Here is a 12593-nt window from a genome sequence, read left to right on the forward strand (position 1 = left end):
ACTGCAATTGTGTTACCAACAACAAGGGGAAAGGAGACACAATGTCATGATGAGTTCCAAGGGACATCCACAGTGATTAAATATCACTTTAAGGCTTCGGGCTAGAACTAGTTCAAATATCGATGTAATAGCGGAGATGCACTGCTTCGCTTTGATCCAGTTCATAGTTCAGTGAATCCACTGAAATAGCACACCGATGAACTGGGCTGTTCCCTGGGGTCAGACGCTGCTTGGTGGCTGTTTGTCACGCACGGGTTATGGGACCCCATGTGTAAGTGTGCACATCTTATGGCAATTACGGAGCCCAGCAGAATGCACCACTCTGTCCCACACTCTAAACTTACTTTAGCCTCCTCTGAGCCTAAAAGAATGCGCTGCTTGTGTGCACGGACAGGGTGTCTTTCAATAATACATTCGGTAAGTCAACAGAACCATGAAAATGCCGCGGAGCTTTTCATGTTGCATTTAGGTCAGGGCTTTTCAGAGTCTCATCTTACATGTCTCTGTCCCTTTAAAACACACGCAGTGCGAACTCTGAGCATGCTACCGTCAAATTTTGTGCAGGCGACTGAGTGCATTATGAGCATGTGCATGATTAATTCAGCCTCATGTGGGGGTCTGGCGACCGTTGCTGGGAGGTTTGGAAGTTTTACTCTCAAGCACAACATAGTGTATCCTATATCCTATCCCTATCGTTGACCTAGCCTTGGTTCCTATGTCTCAAACCAAATTGACCTAATACACCTTTAGTTACAACATTGGGATATAGGAATGCGATTATATGAGCAAAGAAGGCACATGCATGTTTTTAATATATGCTGTTATGAATTTACAAAGACAGTTTACCTCTTAAGGATGAACAAAAAAGCAAGACCAGTAGATAACATGTCTTTGAATTCCCTTACAACAAAAACATTGTGCCTCTTTGGTGGTCTTTGCTGTGTTGTGTTGTGTTTAAAGTGGCTCTGTTCCTGCCTCCCATTACCCCAGGTTAAATGATTCACTTAGCCGTCTGCCTCAGACCACTCCACTGTAGCAGCCAGAGAGAGGGGAAAATGGCTGTCCTCCTTTTTCAGCCTGTGGTTAGCACATCTATGTGTACAAAGTGTGTCTCATAACCATAGTACCTAACCTACCGGTACTATTGCTGCAATAAATCTCTATATTTTTTCAGTTATGACAGTGGCTACAGTATTATGAGCCATGATGGTGTTTTCTTTTATTTGTGAAGCTTATTTAGAGTTGACACAACTAGACTTTAATTGGACTTTCAGCAAATACTGATTTATATAGACAAAAATTACCTCATAATGCCTTGGGAATTCTGTAGAATCATGATTTGATTCTACAGAATTCATATGTGATGGCTGTGGACCAGTTTGTATACACTAGCACGTGCTGTAAATATAAATATTATGATTAATAATGAAAAGGTACTAATAATATACATCCCATAGGAATCCTTAAGTATGTCATAACTGTCTGCTTAAACAAATCTAAAGAAAAAAGAGATTAACAAAGATCCAATGACAGATGGTGTTTTTGTTTCCATAGATGAAGCTCAAATAGTGGGCCCTAGGGACCCTATTAAATAACATCTCTGTTTACTGTGTTGTGTTACTATGAAATTGTTACCTGTGTGAATGCACTTCACTGTATGTTTTATGTTGTTATAGAGCCATTCAGTTAAAACTCACTTGCTGTATAAGAAGAACACTGGCAGTGGTTTATATGCATGGCCTTTTATCTCATATAAGTCTGCCCTTCTCAAAGTTGATGTATTAGGTATGGTGAGGAAATGTGTAAAGAAACACAACACAGGCCACAGCATTACAGAGCTGCTCTGTGAAAACCACCCCAAGAAATGTACAGGTTCCATTATGCATCTGTCTGTGTCATCAGGTGAATGCATCTCGTCAGGAAGGCAAACTGCTCGAGGAGTGTGATCTCCTGATTGAAATCATCAATCAGAGAAGGCAAATCATTGGCACCAAGATCAAAGAGGGCAAGGTAATGACTTATTTATTATTGATAAGAACCCACCGATTGATTATTATTGAAATTAACCCACAGCATGTGTGGTTACATTTGTAACAGCATATGAGGTTCAGTTGTGATTTGTAAGATATGATTATATACAGTCCAACAGGGCCATGCAATTAAATAGTTATTCAGTATTACATGGCCAGTTTCTTGATCGAGAACTGTATCATGTAAATGCTAAAAGGCAATTAAACATATTAGTATTATTCCATGTTCAAGCATGCAATTTCATTTTTAAGGATATTTTTGAGGCTTTTTGCCTTTATGTGTATATAACAGTTGAGAGTGACGGTGGGCATTTGGACCCAAATATGTCTGGGATGCTGCTGATTGCACCACAGCTCACCCCCACAACCCAACAGGGGATGCAATTTCCTCTGTCTGTAGACATATCAGTGTTCAGTTCTTTGTCATAGCTCTAGGAAGCCATTTTAAATTTGTGCCACACATGTGACAGCGTAAAGCTAAAAGTAGAGCAGAACGTTTAGAAGAAATAACTTGGAGAGGACAAGGGATTATTGTAGGGTTTAAAAGGTATGATTATGTGGGGTAAATTTAAGACAAACTCTGGATCTTGTCCTTATTTTGCCTGACCTACATGTGGATTACAACAGCAATGTGTATCAACATGTTCATTTTGTAGATGCAGGAGAATAACAATCCATTTCAATCTTGAATCTTGCTTTTTGTTTTCCCTTTCCATAGGAAGATTAATTCACATGTATGTATTAGTAAGTTCGCTCTAAATTCAAACGAAATGTCAAACATGAAAAGGATGCTGTATGCTACTTTAAGATGTATCATGGGAACGTAGTGGTTTGGTTGGGACACTTGCCTGCATCAATGACAGGACTGGTCTGTTTCCTGCTCCTGCACTCAGGTGGTGCGTCTGCGAAAACTGGCCCAGCAGATTTCCAACTGCAAGCAGTGCATCGAGCGATCCTCCGCCCTCATCACTCAAGCTGACCAGACGCTGAAGGAGACCGACCATGCCCGCTTCCTGCAGACAGCCAAGAGCATCTCTGAGAGGTGTGGTCAGCTGCAGACTGCAAGCAGATACTGGGTCATGTAGTTTAAGACCAGCTTGCAAGATAAATAGAATGCATTTGAAACTGTTTGTTTTCATACCATGAATGACATGTTTTTCTCCCCAGAGTTTCCATGGCAACAGCATCTTCCCAGGTGTTGATTCCTGAGATAAACTTGACGGACACGTTTGACACTTTTGCCCTGGATTTCACCCGGGAGAAGAAGTTGCTGGAGACTTTGGATTATCTAACTGGTAAGATATAATTACAAAACTCAAACATGCTCATTCACAGCTACTAATTAGATACCATTTATTTATTTATCTACTTAAATGACGCTTCACAGAGGCCAATTGCAGGGACAATCCCCCTGGAGCAACTCAGGGGATCTCAATAAGTTAGCACAGTACAGTGGATAGTGGATACCACAGTTGATATTGAAAAATAGTTCAGAGCCAGAGTACAGAAGGCCCTTGGGCTACAGGCATACACGCTTGTTAAAACATCTTGCACTATGATTTGGAATCATAGCATTTGCAAAGCCATACATATACATATCAGATTGATTTACAGCAGTGTGCTTAATCATAGTAGTTGTGCTCATAGTTTTCAGGTAGGATCCTTTAAAAGTATTGCCATGTTTTGCAATAATGTCAAAAAATTGGCCTGACCCTAGCACACTAACTAAATGGATGACTAAACATTTAGGCTAAATCATTTGTGTGCATAAGGAGCAAAACCACCTCCAACGGCACAATCTTTGACTTTATGGCCACACTATATATACACTCCATCCTAATGATCATCCACATCCCAGAGGCACGTCACACTGGAGACTGAGACAGGAAGTGAATCTGAATCAGAAATAGTGAATCTGAATCAGAAATAGTGAATCTGAATCAGAAATAGTGAATCTGAATTCACTCCGCTTTCCCTTACAGCTCCTGACCCTCCTAATATAAGAGAGGAACTGTGCACAGCCTCCTATGACACCATCACCGTTCACTGGACATCGGACGATGAGTTTAGCGTGGTGTCTTATGAGCTTCAGTACGCCATCTTCACTGGGCAGTCCAACATCGTCAGTAAGTGTAACACTCTTACCATTTTTCATTACATTTCATAACTTTTACATATTCCATTCCACTAAACTGATAAAAAAATAACTCACCTTTATTCATGAGAGACAGAATATGGATGACTGGCTGCTGGCTGTCAGAGACCAGAGATTTCCAAATGTCTTGAACCATGAGACCCCACATGCTTGAAAGCCTTCTGTTGAGAAAAACAGTGCTGCACCCAGAAAATTCATGTTGAAATGCATCAGGCAGGAGATGTTCACACCCTTCACAATTGGGACCCAGTCACACAAAGATGACTTTATAAAGGGCAACATAAATATTTCTGGGGAGCAAAAGTTCACGAGGAGCACTTTCTCAGCCAGTTTCTGTCTGCCCTGACATAACACTCAATGTGTGATTGCTTTTCACACTCCACTCTCACCACTTCCGTTCATAAATACCGTTCATAAATAAACAGATAAGTAAACACATAAATAAATAACAGAATGTGATGGCTACTCGTTGTTTTCACATCTGGTTGTTTTACAGCTAATGTAGTCATCAGCACTCTCCTCAGAGGGAGGCGTAAAACTTAAAATGACACTTCCCCCTTCCCCCTTCCCCCTTCAGCTGCGGGGACCCCCACGCTGATGCATCTCATTTCATGCCCTCATTTCACATCTCGTCCTCCTGTCAGAACGAGTGAGAAGTGTCTCGGTGATCTCAAGCGCCTCACTGCAATGCAATGGTTTAGGTGCCAGGGAGGAATAAGTTATATCGGTAGCTTGTGACATTTGTGAGCTCCTGCTGGAGGAGCAAGGCCTGATCTCAACTGATCACTAAACGACAACTTGTCTAGTTGTGGGATTGAGGAAAGCAATACATGGATGATAGGCAGAACTGTGCATTGCATTTAGCACACCCACAGCGGTCCGATTGAACCTACTGACCCATTAAGACCAGGAGAGTGAAAATGATTCCTACATGTGATAGACCCGATTTGATTAAAATTAAATGAAACACAGCTGAGATGTCACGGTTGTTTTGCATTTCTGGATGCCATTAAGCCTTAGCCCATACCATGAACAGATTGAACATTCAGATGAATGGATTAGCCTAAACTGTCCACCCTTAATTACGCCGTTTTAAAATACTTTTTCAACTATGCAAGATTCTGAGGTGCTCCATCTATTCACATCTAAAGTACCTCTTGTACTGTACGTAAGAGTTATCTTCCTAAAGCACCATGTTATTAATTTACAGCTTATTACAAAACTGCTTCATCCCTACCAGGCCTGTGTAACTCCATGGACAGCTGGATGATTGTGCCCAACATCAAGCAGAACCACTACACTGTCCATGGCCTGCAGAGTGGGACTAAGTACATCTTCATCGTCAAAGCCATCAACCAGGCTGGCAGCCGCAGCAGTGAGCCAGGGACCCTCAAGACCAACAGTAAGAATTTATATACTACAATTGATACTGTAGTAATAAATGAAATGTGATAGATATTGATAAGATTAACCATTTGAACTGAAAGAAATGTATGTGAATTTTTAACACAAATGTATGCATACTTTGATTTTAGTGCTATCTGTGACCCCTCTAGGCTATAATAGTTAATTATGTGGTCTAATGTTAGCTAGCTAGCTAGCATCAATCCCAAATAAACACAATTATCAAATAAAAACATTATACAATGTGGTAAATCTGCTTGAACATGTACAGATAGCCAACAATGTAACTTGGTTTCTATCTGTGCTTGGGACTCACCTGAAATCAAGTAAACTCAATTATCAACATCCATGAGTGGCGCTTATAATCCTCTCCTACACTTGAATAAGACCTCGAGACTTGCTGGCTATCTAATACCAGGGTTAAACCAACAGCGCCATCCTATGTCCCTTTCCGGTACTGCTACTAGTGAGTCCCATGCTAAGACCAAAAATATAGCCTAGAAATCTAGACGCGCCCCTAGCGGCAGCAAATGGCTGCCCGCTGTCTATGTAGACATTTGCATCAAATTACATTTGCTGCCAGGGCTAGTCTAGGAACTCTCCGTTGGCTTGTGAGCTCCAGAAATCAAAACTTAATCAGGCCATTGAAATCGTGTATAGAGTCGTTAGGTGGGCTTAACATAATGATTGATGGCAGAGTTGCAACGGTTTGGCTTGAATTCCCTGCTACTTGAAAACAAATAAGATGGATGTTGCTGCTGGCGAACAGTGTGACACGAGTTAAGCTTTTATTATGTTGGCAAACGTTTGAACTATAGCCCAGTGGTTTTCAAAGTGGGGGCCGCGAGGGGGTGTCAGGGGGGCCTCAGCAAGTTGGAGGGGAAAATAAAGAAATAAATACATTTGAAACATTTAAAATATACTATGAGGGTTGTTATACAATGCCATTATAATAATGTGACACATATCTGAACATATTTCCCATGATAATGACTGGGAATAATAGTAGAGTGGTGGCTCTCATATAGCAGAAAGCCCCAAATAAAATGTTTACACACTGTATGCTCCATCGCGATGTGGTTGTGGCTAAAATAATTATTAGATTAGCTTAATGTATGTTTACATTTGCCGTAGTATTGTCGATGGGTTTAATAAATAAAACATCAAGAGGGTCCTTGGCCAGAACCTAGTGGTATTTGGGGGGCCTTGTCGTGGAAAAGTTTGGGAACCCCTGAACTAGCTCCGCTGGTGGGAAACGCATGGGACTCATAGCGCTGCCGCTGTCCTATTGCGTGCAGAGGGAATTTGAAAGACAACTGATTATCCCGCCCCTCGGACTGAGCACTGCGAACGGTGAGTGCCCAGACCCTACATTTTAATGTGGGTCTGGCTCGCCAGGCTACCAAAAATAAGATGGGGTTCCAAGAAAACAAGAAACAAAACACTTAACAATAGCCACCTTCCATGGCGCCATGGCGCCCATGACAATAACACCATGCGGGGGGTCAAGGTATGTACCACTATGTGGTACATCCAGTTTTTAGATGAAACAGATAACAGCATTTATGTCTTCCTCAGGTCAGCCATTCAAGCTTGACCCCAAGTCTGCTCACAGGAAGCTGAAGGTCTCTCATGACAACTTGACAGTAGAACGGGATGAGACCTCTTCAAAGAAAAGCCATGGTCAGGAACGTTTCAGCAGCCAGAGCAGCTATGGTGTCACTGCAAATGTCTACATAGACAGCGGGCGCCATTACTGGGAAGCTCTGATTGGAGGAAGCACCTGGTAATTATTTATTATTATTTATTATTTTCTATGGGTACTGTAGTGGGACAACTTAGTGACAATATTAAAAAAGTTATTCACACAAATAAAATTTGTGATGAGTTCTGATTTTTGCATGGCTGTTTGTCTCTGCTCTAAAGGTACGCAGTGGGTATTGCCTACAAATCTGCACCCAAACACGAGTGGATTGGCAAGAATCCGGCTTCCTGGGTGCTCTGTCGCTGCAACAACTCTTGGGTGGTGCGCCACAACAGCAAAGAGATGGCCATCGAGCCGTCCCCCCACCTGCGCCGCGTGGGAGTGCTCCTCGACTACGACGCCGGCTCCCTGGCCTTCTACGATGCCGTGGGTTCCCAGCACCTGCACACCTTCCACGTGTCCTTCACCCAGCCCGTCTGCCCCGTTTTCAATGTGTGGAACAAATGTCTGACAGTGCTCACTGGCCTGCCCATCCCTGACCACCTGGAGGGTGTCGAACCTCTCGATTGACCTCAAAATAAAGTCACCATGGGGGTCTGTTGGGAAATGAAACAGGCAGCTTCAGAACTCTTTGGACCGACACAGGCCACCTGAAACTCCTGCTCCCCCCCACCCCACCCATAAAAACACTCCACTATGTCACAGTAGGCACCTTGGATCATACCCGTCTCCTCTCACCCCTCCATGTGTGATGTAGCACTCTAGTATATAGAAAAGGAATGAAGGTGACCACGCAATTTGTGGTGCAATATAAAGCCCTAAGATGCAAATATATTTATGTTGTTCATTTTCTTGCAAATTATATATGGTGGTTTGCTTTACCAACAAAGGCAATTCCAACGAGCAAAAGTGAAAAAGCAGATTATCAATTGGAATCTATTGTAGACTATATGTTTGCACAGCTATGTTTATGTTTTATTTATGAAAAGGATTATTTAGGGAAATGGGTGTTATGTTTGAAAAAAATATGGATATTATGGTGCAATTGTTGTGATTTTCCTTCCATTTAATCAAAAAACAAAAGGAAAAAAAAAACGACGACATATAACTTTGTAACTTGGTTAACTTCGTCATTCTCTTACTCATCATGTGAAACATTAGTTACTTCTTCATCTTTTGTCAGTTTTATCATTTATGTTTCATTAAATGGTCAACTGAAAGATTCAAAAACACTGCAAGACTAAATATGGACACAATACACACCATGGGACTGGTTGTGCTAGGACACTCAACACGTGTTTAATACTGTGCTTATATGTTACTGTCAGTGTCAGTATGTAGTCAGAAGAGAAACATGACATTTTATAGTACATTTTGCTTTAGAAGGAAGAAAGACTGCATCAAGCTCATCAAGTTGGTTATTATTCTCCTAAGTAAACTAGTGGTCAAATGTATTTTTCTTAAGAACTTCTGGAAAGATAATATTAACAGATAAATCAGTTGATTGTGTCACTGTACAGTACGATTTCTATTTGTTGAAGACTTAAATAAAATTGACCACATTATCCATTTTCTGATGCTGAACTGACTTGACTTTTTTTAAACCAGTCAGTCGGAAGAAAGGATATAAATGTGAACATTTCTTGTAGGTAAGTCGTGGATGGTTTAAGAGAGAAATCTATAACCGGATAAAATAATTAAATAAACTTTGTTCCGGTCAAAGATGAACAAAATTGTGAAACGGTGGTGGGTAAAACAAAGCCATTAGAGCTTCATTCCTTTGGTGAGGTCCCCTCCTTTCTTACCAGTGCTTCTGTCTAAAATTACTCAACATGCTGTCGCATCCATTCATAGAATTTCCTGAAGGCAACGGAACCACTTCCTTCACTCCAGGAAGCTTTTGTCTGATGTCCATGGGAGACAACTGTGTGAACTAACAATGTTGTCGTACCCACCAGTATTAGGACAAATACACATTTAAGAATATCTCCTTAAGTGTGTCCTTTTGCTGCCATAGGATTATGGGGCACTAAAACTTTGACTTTGCTCAATGGTGGCTAGCAATAGCAAAAACGTGCTTCACTCACTGGAGTTCCAATTCACTGCAAACTCGACATAACTGATTTCCTTTTGCAATCAAAGCTCAGTTCCTAGTAGATGGTAAAACACAAGGAAATCTACATATAAATCTAAATGTAAATTTAGTTTAGACACTAAAATAAAAACTTCCACACAATTTGCAAAATTCTACTCCAAGGAGCAAAACACCTCCACAGATTTGCACAGCATTACACACAATGTCTGCTTCACCCTTTTTGCAAAACATTACACACGGTGATTTGTAAAACTCTACACCCATTTTCCCACCTTAGACACAGATAAGGATTGTGAGGTTACTTCCTTGTCATTACAAAGCCCCGGATTGCCAATGACCACACTAATGAACTAATTGGATAAGCACATCCACCAGGTGTGGAAGCACACATGTGCTAATTTGAAAACGCAGCACTCAAGGCAGAAGCGTTTACAGTAGTTTTTCTTCAGAGTCAAAGTGTATGTACTTCATGCAGTCATTTTTATTTGTCTACAGATTTTATTTGTTTCTTTGATTTCATTGTTGGTTGATTACTGTAACTGATTATGGTAAGAAATGCTGTAAGTATTGAAATAAATACTTGAAATATTCAGTCTGCAGCATCAGTGTTGTGCAGTGCTTGGTAAGTTTATAGTAGGCCTATTTGTGTACGTTCTCCCTATATCTCAAACTAATCATGAAGAATGTTGTGAGTTTGTCACTATTTTTTGTCATCTAAATTATCCCTTACATAACACAACAAAAATCTAGCATGCTATTTATTAACATTAGTTTTTTTTTTTACAAATGTGTTTTTTATTTATCACAGCAGTGTGAAACTGGCTGCAATAGTGTCTGATCATTGAGGACTGTGTTGGTTAAATGAAAACTAGCATTTCCAGAAATATGTGCATATGTTTTGACTGAAGTGTGTATGTTTTGACTGAAGTGTGTATGTTTTGACTGAAGTGTGTATGTTTTGACTGAAGTGTGTATGTTTTGACTGAAGTGTGTCATTTTGCAAACAATCTAGGAATTATGCAAATGAAGTGTGGTGTTTGGATAATTGTGATTATATTTTGAAAAAAAGAACATGGTTTTCATACTCCGCCCATATGCTACTCTACTGTTATAACATAATAACAATTTCAAGCCTTTTTGATTTCATGGGCACCTTCCCAGGCGATTTAGTTTACTAACGGATCTGCAGCATAGTGTGATAGTTTTTTTTTTTTTTTTTAAATCGACTTATAGTTAAGTCGTCCCTAATATGCAATTCGTCACCATTCACTGATTATTCACAAGGCCTCGTCTTCTGCTAAACATGGACTTTTCAGGAATTCTCAGAGATACTTTTAACTACCGCTAGACAGAGGTTTTCCAACTGGCCGCAGTCACATCTGACCGCCTGTTTTCTGGAGGCGTCTTGATGCTTTTCTCAAACATTCTGTTTTTACCATGGTGACCTGTCATGACAGCCCACGTTGTCAAAACAATCTGTTGTAACAAGGGAAAGTCTGAATGATATGGCATGTATCAGAGTGGCGGGGAAACATTAACATTCTCGTCTGGGACATTAACATTCGACTGCATCGTATTCCAAAGTTTGTTATAAACATTAACCATATTCATACTCCGACTGGTTTTTATAAAAACATCTTTCAACAGCACTAAAGGTTACTTTTCTGGGTGGCTAGCAATAGCAAAAACGTGCTTCACTCACTGGAGTTCCTCCCATGCACTTTACTACTGCAAACTCGACAGAAATGCTTTTAATTTGCAGTCATTGCTGAGTTCCAAGTAGTTGGCAAACATGAGGAAAGCTACATGTAAATAATCAAGATGTCATGAGTGTGTTACGCTATTTATTATTTCTTCGAAAACCAGGAGTTCTTTTCAAACACGTTCACAAAGTAGCGTTGGTAGAGAAGAAAGGGTTTGCTAGTAGCGCAGTTGTAATTTCTTTGTTGACATAAGAACTGACGCAGGCACAGGACTTGTATCTTACTGTGACTTTACTGAAACATGGCATTCATTACTTCGAGTACCGTACAACTGAACCCAACTCATAGAACACCGGTATATGAATACTCCCTAAGTGAGTTACTCATGGAGGTAGGTTTCCACCTAGTGGATATATGATGTACTGCAATCCTATTTACTACAGCAGTCTAGTCTCTACAAATACATAGAGCGACCTCCATAGGAAATCACATGCAACTACTATATCTTTATTAGTAGCCTACCCCAACTTCATGAGGGTTAGTTATAATAGACACATCACCAACACAAGATCATCTCTGATCTTTTTGATGATCTCTGTCCCCTGGTGTACCCCAAGTCATTTCCTCCGGCATGGATGGAGAATCTGTGGCGCATCCCATCGCCCCTTTTCTGCCTCCCAAGGGTAGCACTTGGTCCCACTTCATCCCCCTACGACCAAGCCACTCCACCTTACAGGGGAGAGAGAGGTTAGCGACCCCTGCCCTCATGGGCGGATTATGAACTTCCGGGGCACTGGGCCCTGATGTATTAAGGGCCCCACTAATTGTCTCATATGTGAAAAATAAATAAATAAATTGTCGCATATGTGTTAACTTCCCCTGGGCTTGGGCCCAGTAGGCCCGTGCAGTAATCCATCCCTGCCTGCCCTGGCATGACGATCAAGCCAGTAGGAAGTACCAGATCCAAATTTTGGGCAACTTCTCAGACATGGTGAAAACTATAGTAAGGACAGTGAATGTTGTCTGGTAAGGAGATAACGGTTAATGACACTGATTTATGTGCTTTGCATTTCCCCTTACTCGACGAAAGATGTATACATGGCTTTCTATGCAACGTCACGAAAACATGCGTGCGCAACCAAGAGGCAGAAAGCACCATAGAACAGCATAGAGCAATGCAAAAGAGCAAAAGAATAAAATTAGTTTTTGTGCGGAAAACTGCACCAATTCGAAATCACGATGGTTAGAGAATGTTCAATATGTTCAATATCCCTAACGGAATGCATGTCTTCGCCAAAAATGGCAAAATACGATGTTATATTAATAATGCAAATGAACGGCAAACTTTGAAATATAGTCTGAAATGAGATGTTATTATCATTGAGACAACAGGGGTATACAATAAAAATCCTATTGTAGCTTAGAGCAGCGGACTATTTAGGTTAAGTTTATAACGTTGTGGACGGCCACCAAGCGTCTTCTGCCCCACGGCTGCAGCGCA

At 40.9% G+C, this 12593-nt stretch overlaps 1 protein-coding gene and 1 long non-coding RNA gene across 4 annotated transcripts in view; one reads left to right on the forward strand and one right to left on the reverse strand.

The window, feature by feature from the left end:
* Positions 1-8871, forward strand: part of LOC121697493 (E3 ubiquitin-protein ligase Midline-1-like) — a 48506-nt gene extending 39635 nt beyond the window's left edge. For all 3 annotated transcript variants that reach the window (XM_042079032.1, XM_042079030.1, XM_042079031.1), the window contains 7 exons: positions 1903-2010; positions 2924-3072; positions 3198-3325; positions 4013-4156; positions 5426-5587; positions 7168-7375; positions 7516-8871. In XM_042079032.1, the coding sequence (XP_041934966.1) occupies positions 1903-2010; positions 2924-3072; positions 3198-3325; positions 4013-4156; positions 5426-5587; positions 7168-7375; positions 7516-7864 (1248 nt within the window). In that variant the 3' untranslated portion in view covers positions 7865-8871. The remainder of the gene's footprint in view (positions 1-1902; positions 2011-2923; positions 3073-3197; positions 3326-4012; positions 4157-5425; positions 5588-7167; positions 7376-7515) is intronic.
* On the reverse strand, positions 2906-4356 carry LOC121697494. Its single transcript, XR_006026467.1, has 3 exons — positions 4243-4356; positions 3172-3322; positions 2906-3043 (listed from the first exon to the last, which is right to left on the reverse strand). It is a non-coding gene; the product is annotated as an uncharacterized LOC121697494 (long non-coding RNA).
* Positions 8872-12593: the final 3722 nt, after the last annotated feature.

Source organism: Alosa sapidissima, chromosome 22, assembly GCF_018492685.1.
Source record: "Alosa sapidissima isolate fAloSap1 chromosome 22, fAloSap1.pri, whole genome shotgun sequence".
In the NCBI taxonomy this organism is placed as follows: Eukaryota; Metazoa; Chordata; class Actinopteri; order Clupeiformes; family Clupeidae; genus Alosa; species Alosa sapidissima.